Here is a 14,207-nt window from a genome sequence, read left to right on the forward strand (position 1 = left end):
TAAAGTAATTCCTCGTTATTAGGACAAAAAGTAATGAAACTTATGTTTTGAAAACAAACGTACCAAAAATTCAAATGTACCAAGTAACTAAATGTACCATTATAATGAAAAACTCGTTTTTAAGTACGTTTGGTTATATCGGTACGTTTGATTATAATGGTACATTTAGTTACTTGGTACATTTGAATTTTTGGTACGTTTGTTTTCAAAACATAAGTTTCATTACTTTTTGTCCTAATAACGAGGAATTACAATGGTGGCTCCATGACGCTAGCGACCATCCCTCCTTGCTGAGAGGAAGTGCATTTGCTTGAGAAGAGGAGTTAGGGTTTCCATGAGTTTTTCTCCTTCATATGTTGTGACGACGATACTAAGAAAACTTCTTGTCAATCCATAACTCAACAGCACCAATCACAGCAAGCAAAAGTGGCCAAATTACATTGAGAAACAGCACTGATCCAAATGAGAAGGCCACAAAGAACAGTTCCCATGCAACAAAATAACTCAAAGGAAACTACTCAAAAAAATTCAAGTGCTGAGCCAGCTTCCCCCACAAAAACCATAAAATGTCAAACATTCAACTTGTTGCAAGAACCAAAATACTTGTGTTGGAGTTCAGCCAAGAGTCGACACTCATTTTTCTACTGAATCGAAAAACTTTATGCAAGAACAAAATACATGTGTTGGTATTCAGCTAATGATCATCTTGTTAAGGAACTCAGCTTTCTCAGGAAAGTACTCCATCAATTCATCCTTGGTCACCCAGACATAATCCTCGCACGTCCCAATGTTTAACTTGTTCGTTGCAATCACTTGAGACTTGTAAAAGAATTGCTGAAAAAATCGGGGAAAATGAAGTTGTGATTAATATACAGGATTGACAGGCAACACCAATATGCATTTTAACATTTATCGGCTGAACCCAATCCCATGTAAGAAGGTAAACATAATTTACAAAAGCATACCTTAATATTCTCTGCTGTCTGTTCCATATGGCCCATGGGAGCATTTCCAACAAAGTATGTTGATGAGTTCATATTATACCATATATTGTACCCTAATCTTAGTATTAATTTATTGGTTATTTTGGTAGAATTTTGATACTTTGTTATATATTTTCAATGTAGGACATTCGACTTCCTCTGGAGCAAAAAGTATACAAACAGATGAATTTTGGAGTGATTCTAATTGGAGGATGTTCGTGAGTCTTTCAAAATGATTGTGTCAAAATTCCAGATTTCTGTACCAAGCCGTTTGACCATGGCGATGAAATTAAGGCTCAGCGCGCAGCTTTCCCGGATTGATGTTTTTGGACGTTTTGAGTATTTTGGAGGTCAAGATGGGATATTTTGAGGAAGATTCCTTTTGAGGATTTGTAGGGGACGTCTTCAGCTTTCAAAAGAAACTTTTGGGACCAAATTGGAGTTGATTTGGTCGGTCAAAAGTGTGATTTTCTGAGAACTCCGAATTCTAGTTCAAATAGGAAACCTTTTATTTTCTGTTTTATCATTTAATTATGTTTCCTAGTTTTATTCTAAAACCTTTTCAAGGTAGGGTTTTATTTTCTAGTAGTATAAATAAGAATTTTTAGCCATTAGAATAAGTGGGGGGAACGTACGTGGAGAATTTAGCTAGGCTTTGACGTTTGTATTTTGAAGGTGTTTTCTATCATTTTTCTATTTCAATAAATTCCTTTTGTTTTATGGTTGCTAGTAGCTAATTTTCGTTTGCTAGGGCGATGGCTTGAGCCTTAGCATGAATATATAGTTTTTATTTAATTGTTTATGATATTATGCATGCATGCTTTAAATTATTGATCACTGTGCTTTAAATTGTCTCTATATCTTAATACTTAGCTACCATTATGATGTTTAGATAAGTAATCGGATGCAATTCAGTTGGAATACCACCGGGGAATTGAGTATTGCTTCTTGTGCTTGATAGTTGTAATTTCACCTAGGATGAATACCACGTCTTAGGGGTTGCATAGTTTTTCAAGGGGTTTTCACAAAGCGTAATGAGTCATGCATGTTTATATTTGATATGAATACAATCGACGAATTGCATATTTGATATACGTTCTAGCTTGAATACCAAGAGTAGAATATGCATTAGGAAAACCTAACCTTCAAAGTTGCATGGGTAATTCATAAGTAATTGATAAATCTACATAGGATTGTTAAGGGGACGCAGAACCCTAAGTTTTTACAATTTGGTTTTCAAAACTATTTCCTTTTGTTTTCTTTACTTTGTCAAGTTATTTATTTGTTTCAATTTAAAATTCGTTTTTAATATTCGAGGTCATAAAATCAACTTTTTCCAATCTTTGTTTTTAAATAATTAATTAAGATTTGGTATTTACATAAAATATTCATTCAATCCCTGCGGAAACGACCTTGCTTGAGCCGTTTATACTACAACTGCCTTGTTCTGTTGCAAGTATTTTTAAATGTTTTTATCCCTACTTTTGCAGGTGGTAAAAATACCCATCAAGAAATTGGCGCTGTTGCCGATGATTGTTTTAAATAATTTGTGTTTATCATATTCTTAATTGATTATTTGTGTATATAAATTTTAACTTTAATATTTTATTAACTTTTGTTTTGCATATTGCTTAAATTTGGGTTTTGACTTTGTGAACAGCTATAAGATGGCTTTATTCATACATGAAGCTGCCGAACCCACAAGAGAGTCATTAGCTGCAAGGGATTGGTTTGGATTCTCACAAGAAAACACCTTGTTACAATCTATTGATTATGGGAGCAATTCAACGATGGGCTGGGAACCACCACTACCAGGAGGACCACCTTTATCGGTTTCATTTGCAAAGCAGGGTTTCTATGGATTTAAACCTACAATTTGTGCCCCTTGTTGTTCAAATACCCATGAAATTTTGCAATGCCCTGATGGGAAATATTTTCCAGATTATGCGAAGGAGCATATTAATATGAGGAACGACTCACTTTGGTGTTGGAACGATCCCACTTTTGATTACTACGCTCCAGATTTGAAAAGGCATCCTAGTTTTAGATGGGCAGGTACTCAACAGCCTTTTGAGCAGCCTAATGTGCCACAATGTTCAGAGCAATGCGACATAATTCAACCATCCCAATGTGTGGAGAGCCATAACATGCTGGGAGATATTGAAATTAAAGAGCCACTTGCCAGTGACCCATGCCCAATGGAGGAAACAACCCCTGATGATGCTGAAATTTCTCAAGAATTCGTTCTTACTCAATTTCATACACCATATGTGTGTGACAGATCTCCCAAAACTGATTTTAATGCAGATTCTGCACACTGAAAATAAACCGGTTTTATGTAACCGAGAAAAAAAACACGAAGAAACTACATGGGATTTTGGGAGGATAAGAAGATTAGTATATGGTGTCTTATAGCAACCATCACCTTCCGCAGTGTCTCTTCAGACCGGTAAACTTTTTCTGGAACATGTCAGACTGACTTTCCAGCAGATCCATCAGTGTTTCCGTAGAGAAGAAGATATAGTCTTCTGTCAAGGGCTCTCTGCAATGACCTAAAGAACGAATCAACTTCTAACATTCAGGGCATAACTACCAATAAAAATCACTGAAATGTCCAACGGCTGGCAGTAAAGGACAATTGTCTCTCTTCTAACTCCCAACAAGGTTGTAGAAAAGGTTTTACAAAGAATATGAAGATTTCGCAGCATTACAAGCAATAAGAACTTTTACGTGCTCCTTAACTTCAAGCAAACTGAATTTCAAACGAGCAAGAAAAAACAGATTCCTATAAATAAAAAATCATCAAAATTATACTGCATACTGTTTGTCAGCTTCAGTGATCCACGGAGCAGGTTCATAATCCATCTGGTAGTCACCCTTTCCTCTTTTCACCAAAAGTAAGTGTCATGCTAGACCTAGGGTGAAAATTGCATTTTTCTTGTGGGCATCAAGTGTTTATCCATCTTCTAAACTGAAGATGCTCCTAAATCACCTGATTCTACAGTTCATGTTAGTCCAAATTGAAGATGTCACTGGTTATCAATACAGTGTTTATCCAAATTGAAGATGTGTTGATGAGAGGTTTAGGATAATTAGTATTTTACTTAGGGTGTGAGAAGGGTTTCCCGTAGATACAGTGTTTATCCAAACAAAATGATGTGATGACGAGAGGTTTAGGATAATTAAGTATTTGTTTTAGGTTTATGAAAAGGGTTTCGCGTAGAGCGTTTTGAGTTGTTTGTTGAGTTGAAGGGCTTCTCATGGTACAAAACCACTTCTATTTATAGGGGTGGATTACATGATAACCAGGTTTGTTGAGGTAGAGTTCTAACAGGACTATGCCATCTCAGTACTCACATGGATCTCTTCTTACTTCATCTCTTTAAATCCCCTCTTTAGCTGAAACTCAATTTCTATCCAATCTCGGCTTCTTTGACTTGGACTAGGATTCTAAACCTAGTCACTTTATGCACGTAATTCATTCTCATATGATTAGCCACATGTTTCAATTACTGAAATAATTCGAATCTTATTAGAACCTCATTCTAATCCTTGAAAATTTTAACTCAATCAAGACTTGATCGAGCCACGTCTAAATCTCTTGGCAATCGTATTTCCATTAGAATTGATCGAATCAATGCTTTTTTAGGCTGGGAGCCAATTGGCCTGAAAAATTAACCTTAGGCTGAAAGTCAAGGCCTTCCAACCCAAGATATCCTCTTCTTAGCCCAAATCCTATATTTAAGGCCCAAACACCAATGCATGTATAGGTCTTCTGACTTCCATACATGGCCAAGTGAATTTTGTCCAATGCACATCAAAAGTACACATTTAGGTAACATATTTCAACTAAGGTTATTATATTCCATTAGGTCAAACTATCTATTTGCTCTTGTTCAAATGTATAACTTAAATATGTATTGTAAAAGTACATTGTGTTGCCAAGTGGCATTGTTCCATAAATGTTTGGGTGCCTTGTGGGCTAGGTTAATTGGGCTTGTTTCTCGTAACTTACATAGGGCTTTTGGACTTGAGTATCAACAAAATATATCTGTAAAAATTTACCCGAGTTTCGATTCATTTGTTCACTAAATTCTGTCATTAGCAATATTTAACACATAGTTAAAGTAAAAATAACACACATAGTTAGCCCTTTCCTTTCTTTTTTTCTTGGAAAAAGCTTCATTGCAAGTTTGCAAGTGGTGGATGATAAATTGGAATTTCTTGTGTGATTGATGTGGCTGCAGAGCCAAACTTATACAGGAAATCGGAGTCTATAAAAGGCAATTTACAAGACTTGGGGACTACTCCAAGTCAACGAGACAATAAAAGAAAATATAATATTCCTAAATCAACTACAATTAAACCAAATCTTAATACTCCGTCTCAAGTTGGAGCATGGATGTCTAACATACCTAACTTGTGCAACAAATTATGAAAGGTTGTATTACCCAAAGCTTTGGTAAACAAGTCAGCAATTTGAGACATGGATGGCACAAAGGAAGTGACAACTTGGCCTGCTTGAATTTTCTTTCGTATCACATGACAATATATTTCAATGTACTTTGTGCGTTCATGATATACCGGATTGGCAGCAATATGCAATGCAGCTTGGTTATCACAAAATAGTTTTGCTGGGCCAATGTTAGTAACCTGCAAATCTTTCAAAAGAAAAGCGTAACCATGTCAGTTCACATGTAGCAGCAGCCAAAGACCTGTACTCTGCTTCAGCTAATGACCGAGACACAGTTTTTTTGTTTCGTTGTCTTCCATGAAATGAGTGAGTTTCCAAGGAATATACAATATCCCTATGTTGATCTTCTAGTCATAGGGCAATTAGCCCAATTTGAATCACAAGAACTCTTCAAACACAACTCACTTTGTGAGGAAAATAATAAGCCTTTCCCTAGACTTTTTTTTCAAATAACGAAGAACTCGAAGCACGGCATCCAAATGTGGTTTTCTTGGTTGATGCATAAATTGGCTTAGAATATTAGCGGCATAGGTAATATCGGGCCTGGTGATTGTGAGATAAATAAGTCTACCAACCAATCTTCTATACCGAGATGGATTATTGAGAACTTCACCTTGATCATCGGTAAGTTTCAAATTTTGCTCCATAGAAAATCAACTGGTTGAGCTCCCAAAAGTCCCGCTTCATCCAGAATATCAAGAGTATATTTCCGTTGAGAAATAGCAATCCCTGCCTTCGATCTTGCAACATCGATTCCAAGGAAATATTTCAAGTGGCCCATATCTTTGATACGAAAATGTTTCTGAAGAATTTTTTTCAGATTTTGAATGGCTTTGGCATCGTTTCCTGTGATCACCATGTCATCCACATAAATCAAGATAGCGGTAAAGGATGAACCACATACCTTTGTGAACAAAGAGTAGTCGGAATAAGATTGTTTGAAACCCGCTTTCTGAACAGCATTTGAGAACTTGTGAAACCAATTTCGGGGTGCTTGTTTCAAGCCGTATAAGGACTTGTGGAGACAACAAACCAGATTACTTTCCCCCTGTCGACATAGTCCAGGAGGTGGAACCATATACACTTCCTCATGAAGATCACCATGCAAGAAGGCACTAGTGACATCCATTTCAAAAGGAGGCCAATTGCGAATAGCTGCAAGGGCAAGTAGATACCAAACGGTAGTAAGCTTAGCAACCGGAGCAAAGGTTTCAGTGTAGACAAGGGTCTCACATTGAGTGTAACCCTTAGTGACAAGGCGAGCCTTGCACCTTTCAATGGAACCGTCAGAATTATATTTAATGCGATGGACCCACTTACAATGGCTCGTTTACCTGGAGGGAGTGGAACAAGTGACCAAGTGATCTGCTCAGCAAGAGCATGAAGCTCAGAATCCATAGCAGCACGCCATTTGGGGTCAAGGTCAGCTTGAGCATAAGAGGTAGGCTCAACAACACTAGAGATGGTGTTAACAAAGGCTCTGTGAGAAGGGCTTAAAGTAGAGTATGAAATGTACTTGGATAAAGGAAATCGCGTACCTGACTTCTTGGAAGATGAGGACCTGGGAATGGTGACATTGCTGCAATGAAAATCATGCAAGAGAACCGAGGGTTGGCGAAGGTGAGTGCTTTGGCGTATAGGTTGGGATGGATGAGGATTGTTGGTTGTCATATTTGTGGTGTCTGTGGTGTCAAGTTGAATGGGAAGAGGGGCATGAGAAAGTGTGGGTGGCTGATTATTGGTTTCAGTAGGAGGAGATGAAATTGTAGGAGAAATAGGTGAGGGATGATCAGTATGATTGTTCGGTAAAGGTAGGATGACCGATGGCGATGTTGTGGATGTGTTTGGGTTGCTCTCTGTGATAACTTGGTTATCGGGGGTTTGAAGAAAGGTGGTCAAATCAGGTTCTGGAAGTTTAGAAGATATGGGAATGGTTTTTGTGTTGTTGGGATGTATGGATTGATCAGGGCACGGAAGAGGAAGCACATGGGAAAAAGGTGAGTCAGTGGGGACATCAGTTTGTTGTGTGGAGAAAGGAAAAATGATTTCATGAAAGATGACATCTCTAGTGGAAATTGGGGAGTGGAGAGATCGTAGGCTCGATAAGCTTTTTGGCCAAGAGGATATCCTACAAAAATGCATCGACGAGCATGATGGGAAAATTTAGATGAAGGTTGAGTGTTTGATGCATAACAAAGAGATCCAAAAACACGAAGGTTATGGTAGTCAGGAGGTTTGTTGTATAGTAGTTCAAAAGGTGATTGTTTGGGAAATATGGGCATGGGAGGGCGATTGATAAGATAGGCAGCGGTGAGACCTTTCTCCCCAAAATCGGATGGGAAGGTTGGCTTGAAATTGCAAGGCACGGCTAACATTTAAGAGGTGTCTATGTTTTCGTTCAACCACTCCATTCTGTTGAGGGGCGGAGGGACAGGAGTGTTGGAAAAGGATAACGAGATCATTAAAAGTGGATTTCACGGATGTAAATTCAGCACCATTATCAGAATGCACACTTTTAATACGACAATTAAATTGGGTTTGCACATGTGTAAAGAAAGATTTCAAGATGCCTTGTATTTCTGATTTGAAACGCATAAAATGAATCCATGTAAAACGTGAGTAGTCATCAACAATAGTGGGAAAGTAGCGTGCACCCGAGTGTGTGGGAGTGCGAGGGGGTCCCCAGATATCACAGTGAATAAGATCAGAAGGATGAGACGTTTTTATTGAACTATTTGAAAAAGGTAATCGAGTTTGTTTAGCTAAAGGACAAACGTCACAAACATGTTGCGAATTAAAAGAAGATGAAGAGTCTATTTTAGAAAGAAGCTGACAGGGCTCCTTGGATGGATGGCCAAGGCGTTGGTGCCAGAGAGCAGCGGAAGGAGAGGCGACTTGCAGAGCGATTTTTGATAGTTCGGTTTGTGGCGATGGTTGAGAGTTCTCTTGCACGATCAATTAATACAATCCGTTAATTTGTTTCCCCAGGCCAATCATCTTCTTCGAAGCCAGGTCCTGTAAGACACAAAATATGGGGAAGAAGTGAGCGGAGCATTTTAATTTGCGAGTTAATTTACTGGCAGAGAGCAAATTAACACGAAAGGATGGAACACACAAAACACCATCAGTGTGCAATTTAGAATTTAAAGTGGTTGAACCAATGCCGTTAATTTTGGCATGAGACCCATCTGGCAAGTTAACATGGAGAATTAAATGGTGTAATAACTGAAACAAACTGATTCGAGGCAATGTGATCAGTGGCACCGCTGTCAAGAACCCAATGTACCGAATTGGGTGAGGAGGAGATGGCACAAAAAGGTTGTGTTTTACCTGCAAAATTTGCACATGGTTTATCATCTCGAACAAGAGCCTTGAGTTGATTACACTCATCAGTTGTGAACTTGAATGCATCCTTGTCAAGTAGTTTCGACGCGTTATGAGTCACCAGTGTCTGGTTTGAGGCATGAGGTTTCTTTGCACGATTTGGCGGGTCAACAACCTTGCCGTGAAATTTATGGCCCGGAGGAAAACCATTGAGAAAAAAACATCGATCAGTAGTGGGTGTTGTTCCATCACAGTTAAGTGCATTGAAGGGGTTTTCGAGATCCTTGTTTGTCAGAATTGGACGTCTTTGCAGAAGCAGATTTATTAGACTTGGTAGAGGCGACATTCATGGCTTGATATCTTGCTCGATAAAAACTGCATGGTAAAATCCCAAACCAAGAATAATACCACAAGATACGTCAAAAACAGAGAACACATCAATATAACTTCATAACTCAGCAATCTAGATGTTCATATCAACTAGAAACTCGACTGCAATAAGAAATCTTGATGTTGAATATGTAACAAACAAAAGACAGGAAAAATAGTAAATACAAAGCTACTAACTTCTTCATAAATGATAATCCTATCAATCAAATAGATTAAAAAAAAAAAAAAAAAAATTAGTGTCCACATACATCACATCAAAAGGGAGGATACGATGTTCTTCCATTCGAACCAACGTATTCTCCATCATTGAGTACATTTAAACAACAAAAATACACATAAACGAAGCATAAAGAAACCAAAAACACTCTGCTCATAATATAACCCATGCACAAACGCTAGGACACTTCGGCCACCTTGCTTGCGAGAACTCGTTCCTTTCTTTCGATGTATCCAAATGGGAACCAACCTGCTTTGCCTTTGCATTCACCTTCTGCCCAACCATTGTTTGTCACCTGCAGAAAGAACGTGATATAATCAACCTAGGAATTCGGAGCAACAACAATGAATTATAATTTAGGCATGGGTGATCTTTTTCGTTTGATTGTTTTATTTATTCAACAGGAGCAGCAGACACATGCAAATAAGGTAACAATACTGCAATCTGCAACCTGGATTCACTGACTTCCCTCAGATGACAGGCAATCTGAAACCCAATAAAGGTTCCGCCTAGCAAAAACCAACCGGATCGTAACTTATTGTTGCAAGGTTAAATTGTTCTAAACCCAACCTAAAGTGGGTCCAGTTGGCATGTATTAGTTATCACAATTACAACGATAGATTGTGCTCATTTTTCCATTTAGATTACTTATTAGGTTGGTCCCAAGCCTTGGGCCAACCCGAATTCAGATTTTAAGGTAGTGAAGTATAAATCTAAGCACGCTGTAAACCTTTCGCACAACAACATAATCACCAACTGATAAACTGAGCTCTACGTCAGACACAGCTTGATATGTAAACATAACCTGCAATAAATTGACAATATCAACATAAATGAACAGCCTTCAAGTGCAGCAGTTGCATCATACAAGCAATACGAATGCAGAAATTTCTTTAATTACTAACCTCCCCTAAGAAGTAATTCATGCTGTCTGTCGATCCATTATGTGTTTGAGAAGCATATATGCCATTAACTTCGTCATAAGGTGGTGGTGGAGGCATGGTATTTTCAACAGTAGGGCTAGAAGGTGCTTCAATTCGTTGTCGTTCTGTTACCATCTATCAATATCAGAAAACGCATTACCCAAAATCATCAATTGACAGAGAAATAAAAAATGGGATTTTGTATAGTTGAGAAAATTAATCTATTTTGGGAGGGGGCGGGGGTGCATACCTCTCCCTCAAGTTGATCAAGTATCAGAAGGACCCTCTGATGATAAGACCGCTCTGCCTCGACCTTCAATCCAGAAAAAAATTGACAAGAAGAAAGACATTTTGATAAGAACAAAAGAAAGTTTAAACATTAATTTCCCAATATATAACAGGCAAACGTTTACTTAGGCTTAACGAATTTAACTTGAAGCATATATTGAGAAAACTTGTACTACCATGGCAATGAGTCGCTGGAGAGTCAACCTCTGTTGCTGAGCCTCAACAGCTGCCATTGCTGCAGCAGCTTCCTTCCCTAACATTGCCGTATTTGACTTTAGATCTTGCAGCTTTGACTCTGCAGCTTCCATTTTCATAACATTCTCTGAATTTCCAGGTGTTTCCCTCACCTTTGCTTGGCGTTTGGAAACTTCAATAGCCTGTCTAGGTTCAAAAGAACACACAATGACATATTTGTACAAGAAATCCAACAGACGAATTAGCTTTCACCAATTTGCATGAACACTGGGTGCATTAGTTGACCCGCATGGATTCCAGTCGAAAGTATTGTTGTGGGAATAAAATATTCAGAAATACTAGAAAGTCTCTGGTAAACACAGATTAAAGATACCTGAGCTTCAGCTTCTTGTCGCATTCTATCATAACGTTGAGCAAGATGCCGAGCATCCTCCAATGGAGCCCCCATTACCATTGCTCTTAATGGCTCTGCCACCTATTAGTAATTTTAAACACCGTGTCTCAAACTTAACCTCTAATAGCAGCAAGAAGGAATGAACTATTTGAAATTAAATACTATCATGATATTTACAACGTGAAGGATAAGTGAAATAAAATGTCAAGAAAAACAAAGAGTACTTTAAGCATGAAATCAATGTCATAATACAGTAGGCTTAAAGTCAATTTTCAAATCTTTGACATGCAAAATGAGTTCGGATGAAACAGAAGAAAACTTCTGATGCCTTTCTGAAAGTTTATTTGGAGGGCGGAAATGAGGTAAAGATTATACTAGGAGAACCAGAATCTAAACAAGATATCAATGCCAATAACATCCCTTGTTCTACCCACAGTAAGGTATGGCTTTGAGGTTTTAGAAACAGGACCACAATAACCAAAAGAAAAAACTAGAGACCACATCTCATGAAGTTGTACCAGAAATACTGTGAATGGCAGGTATATGGTGGAATGCAACAATATATTAATACATTATCCCGCTATAAAGAATCATGTAAACTGTATACAAAACCTTAGTTGCTGCAAGAATATCCTTTGCACATTTAGTCAGAAAATATCTCAGAAGAGAGAACTTGTTTCATCATTTTTAGTATAATTAAAGTAGACATAACAAAACTGCCAATTTGAGTGCTTGGGTCGTAAGTTTATGCATAAGTTTGGCAAGCTCTTGATGCAACAGCTTGTATTCACAATTGTCACGAAGTTGTATGCAGAAGATGAGGCAAAGTTTTGTATCTGAATAAGGATTCCAAGATTAAACCTCGGTTAATTAAATTTAAAGTATTTTGAGCAACTGTTTAGTTCAATCCCTTACGGCCAAAAAGGAAAATGCATTACAATAATCACGCAAAATAAAATATAAAATCAGTATGGAAATGTATCACTCATTCCGCCATTTCAGAAACATATCTTGCTCATGCAAATCTTATCTAAAGAATTTTGCGTGTAAGTGAAGAAACTTTTGCCACACCTGTGTGCCAAGAGCTTTCAACAGATTCCCCCGCTCCTTCTCCATTTGAGCACGAGCACGCCCATAACTTAATGAAGCTCTTGATAGTGTACTTCCACTAGTACACGTATTTTCAGCACCATATTTCCTACTATCTTCTGACAACTTCGTTCCTATTCCATAATTAAGGTTATGGTTTCTAACATAAACATTAGGCCTCGTGAAATGAGGTTTGAGCTTGACAAATGATATAAAAGTTACCAACTTACCTATTTCAACTTGTTTGGACCCGGTGACTATATATCCCTCCACACCACGAACAATATCCCTTTGATAATGCTAGAACATGAATAAAAATTTCTATAAGTAGAAGGAAAAACATTATTTGAGATTAGAAGGGCAAGAAAGGAAGTAGGCCACCTTGCCGGCACGTGTTGATATGTAAAGCTTTTCAAGTTTCTGATGCTGCCCGAGTTCTGCCTCATCAGTTACGAAACTATCTGAACCTCCATATCCTCCAGCTCCAAACTGCTTGAGGACAGCCTAAAATAAAGCGCAAAGTAATCAGATTGTCTGTTTCGCTCAAATGAAAAATGAAATGTAAGCAAACCTTTGTTACGGCAAACATATGATCAAGTTTAGCCATGTTATTTTATTCACTTAAAAAACGTCATTAGTAACAGAGAGGGATGCAAATAAATGGGAGGTTCAAATTGATAGATTGTAGTTGAGGATACACCATAAACTTTTTAAGTGCATGTGTAGGAATACGACTACATGGACAGAAAACGTGACATGAAAAACAGTGTTACAACAGAAACTGAAATCCCTTAATACATCGTTAGCACAGCTTTCTAAAATGGTTATTGTTATTGAGCTGCACTTTAGGCACCAAGGTAACCAGTGTGCTGCCAAGACCATATGGAATGTGCCCATGATCAAAACACTTTGCCACGCGATTTCTTTAAGGGCACACTGCTACGTAAAACATAAGAACAACATAACGTTTCATCGGAGGAACAAGCCCGACCCGCATCCCATAACACTCACTCTAGGCTATAACTTTTCGAGGGGTACCGAATAAGTAATGTATTAAAACGTTCTACCCAAATCTTCTTTTTGCAGTCCGCCACAGACGCATTTCTCAATTCACCAAATGAAATTCCCAAGATTAACCATCAGATTCCCATCAAATCACGATCAACAAGATTGATAAAAGTTTAGGACTTTGAAAAGGAAATGCATTGTGTTGTATCACACAATTGAAAGCAAATCGAAAATCTCAAACCCAACAGAGATAAAAGCATTGCCAGCATAACAAGATTGCAAATTTCACCAAGAAAATAGAAAAGAAAAGGACTTGGAAAAAAGAAAAATGGAGCAAATCAACCGGGAATTAAAATTTGGCCACAAATGGAACATCAAATATGGATTCAGGACAGAGATTTAGAGATTGAAATAAAATTGGATCTGTTGGGAATTAGGATTGTGGGTCGAGAGCACCTGTTGTTGCCTAGCGACCTGATCGCGAAGCCGGGTGGCTTGCTTTCTGATAGCTTCCATTCGAAATCGAAGGGCCAAATCTGCCGAGCGTTTGGGGTCTCCAGCAACACAATTTGTACGAGAGAGATGCTTGAGCTTTCAAATAAAATGGTACGGACTTGCTTTGGAAGAGCTGTTTGAACTTTTGGTCGTGTGCGTGCAGAGAGTTCACTTATTTGAACTCAGATTTGTTTTTATTCTTTATTTTTAATTTTTAATTATATATTTTATTTTGAATGTGTTGGTACGTAGATGGAAATCATGGAATCCAAATAAAAAACATACGAATGAAATTAAGATTTTGGAATTTGAATAAAATATAAAGTAAATTAGGATTGAATAGGAAAAATATTAACTTCAAAGAAAAATACCAAGCCAACCTTTTTATTTGGATCAACCACACGTTGTGGGTCAAAACAATTACAAC

General features: G+C 37.8%; 1 protein-coding gene and 1 pseudogene across 4 annotated transcripts; both read right to left on the reverse strand.

Annotated features, from left to right (window-relative positions):
• Positions 1 to 690: 690 nt before the first annotated feature.
• LOC148697104 (uncharacterized) lies at positions 691 to 7,128 on the reverse strand (annotated as a pseudogene).
• Positions 7,129 to 9,259: 2,131 nt separating this feature from the next.
• On the reverse strand, positions 9,260 to 13,944 carry LOC137726375 (SH3 domain-containing protein 2-like). Of its 4 annotated transcripts, none has more exons than XM_068465294.2 (10): positions 13,742 to 13,934; positions 12,659 to 12,781; positions 12,508 to 12,577; positions 12,260 to 12,411; positions 11,168 to 11,269; positions 10,776 to 10,976; positions 10,562 to 10,624; positions 10,294 to 10,446; positions 10,119 to 10,193; positions 9,260 to 9,683 (listed from the first exon to the last, which is right to left on the reverse strand). In XM_068465294.2, the coding sequence occupies exons 1-10, from the start codon at positions 13,799 to 13,801 to the stop codon at positions 9,567 to 9,569; spliced, it is 1,116 nt and encodes a 371-aa protein (XP_068321395.2). In that variant the 5' UTR covers positions 13,802 to 13,934; the 3' UTR covers positions 9,260 to 9,566. The 4 variants fall into 4 exon arrangements, 3 of the variants coding, with proteins under 3 accessions (XP_068321395.2, XP_068321397.2, XP_088550982.1); XR_015963055.1 differs by having other exon boundaries at positions 9,620 to 9,683; positions 10,294 to 10,436; XM_068465296.2 differs by lacking the exon at positions 10,119 to 10,193 and having other exon boundaries at positions 13,742 to 13,944.
• Between the last annotated feature and the right edge of the window lie 263 nt (positions 13,945 to 14,207).

Source organism: Pyrus communis, chromosome 5 (assembly GCF_041283825.1).
Source record: "Pyrus communis isolate YQ-2024b chromosome 5, ASM4128382v1, whole genome shotgun sequence".
Taxonomy (NCBI): domain Eukaryota; kingdom Viridiplantae; phylum Streptophyta; class Magnoliopsida; order Rosales; family Rosaceae; genus Pyrus; species Pyrus communis.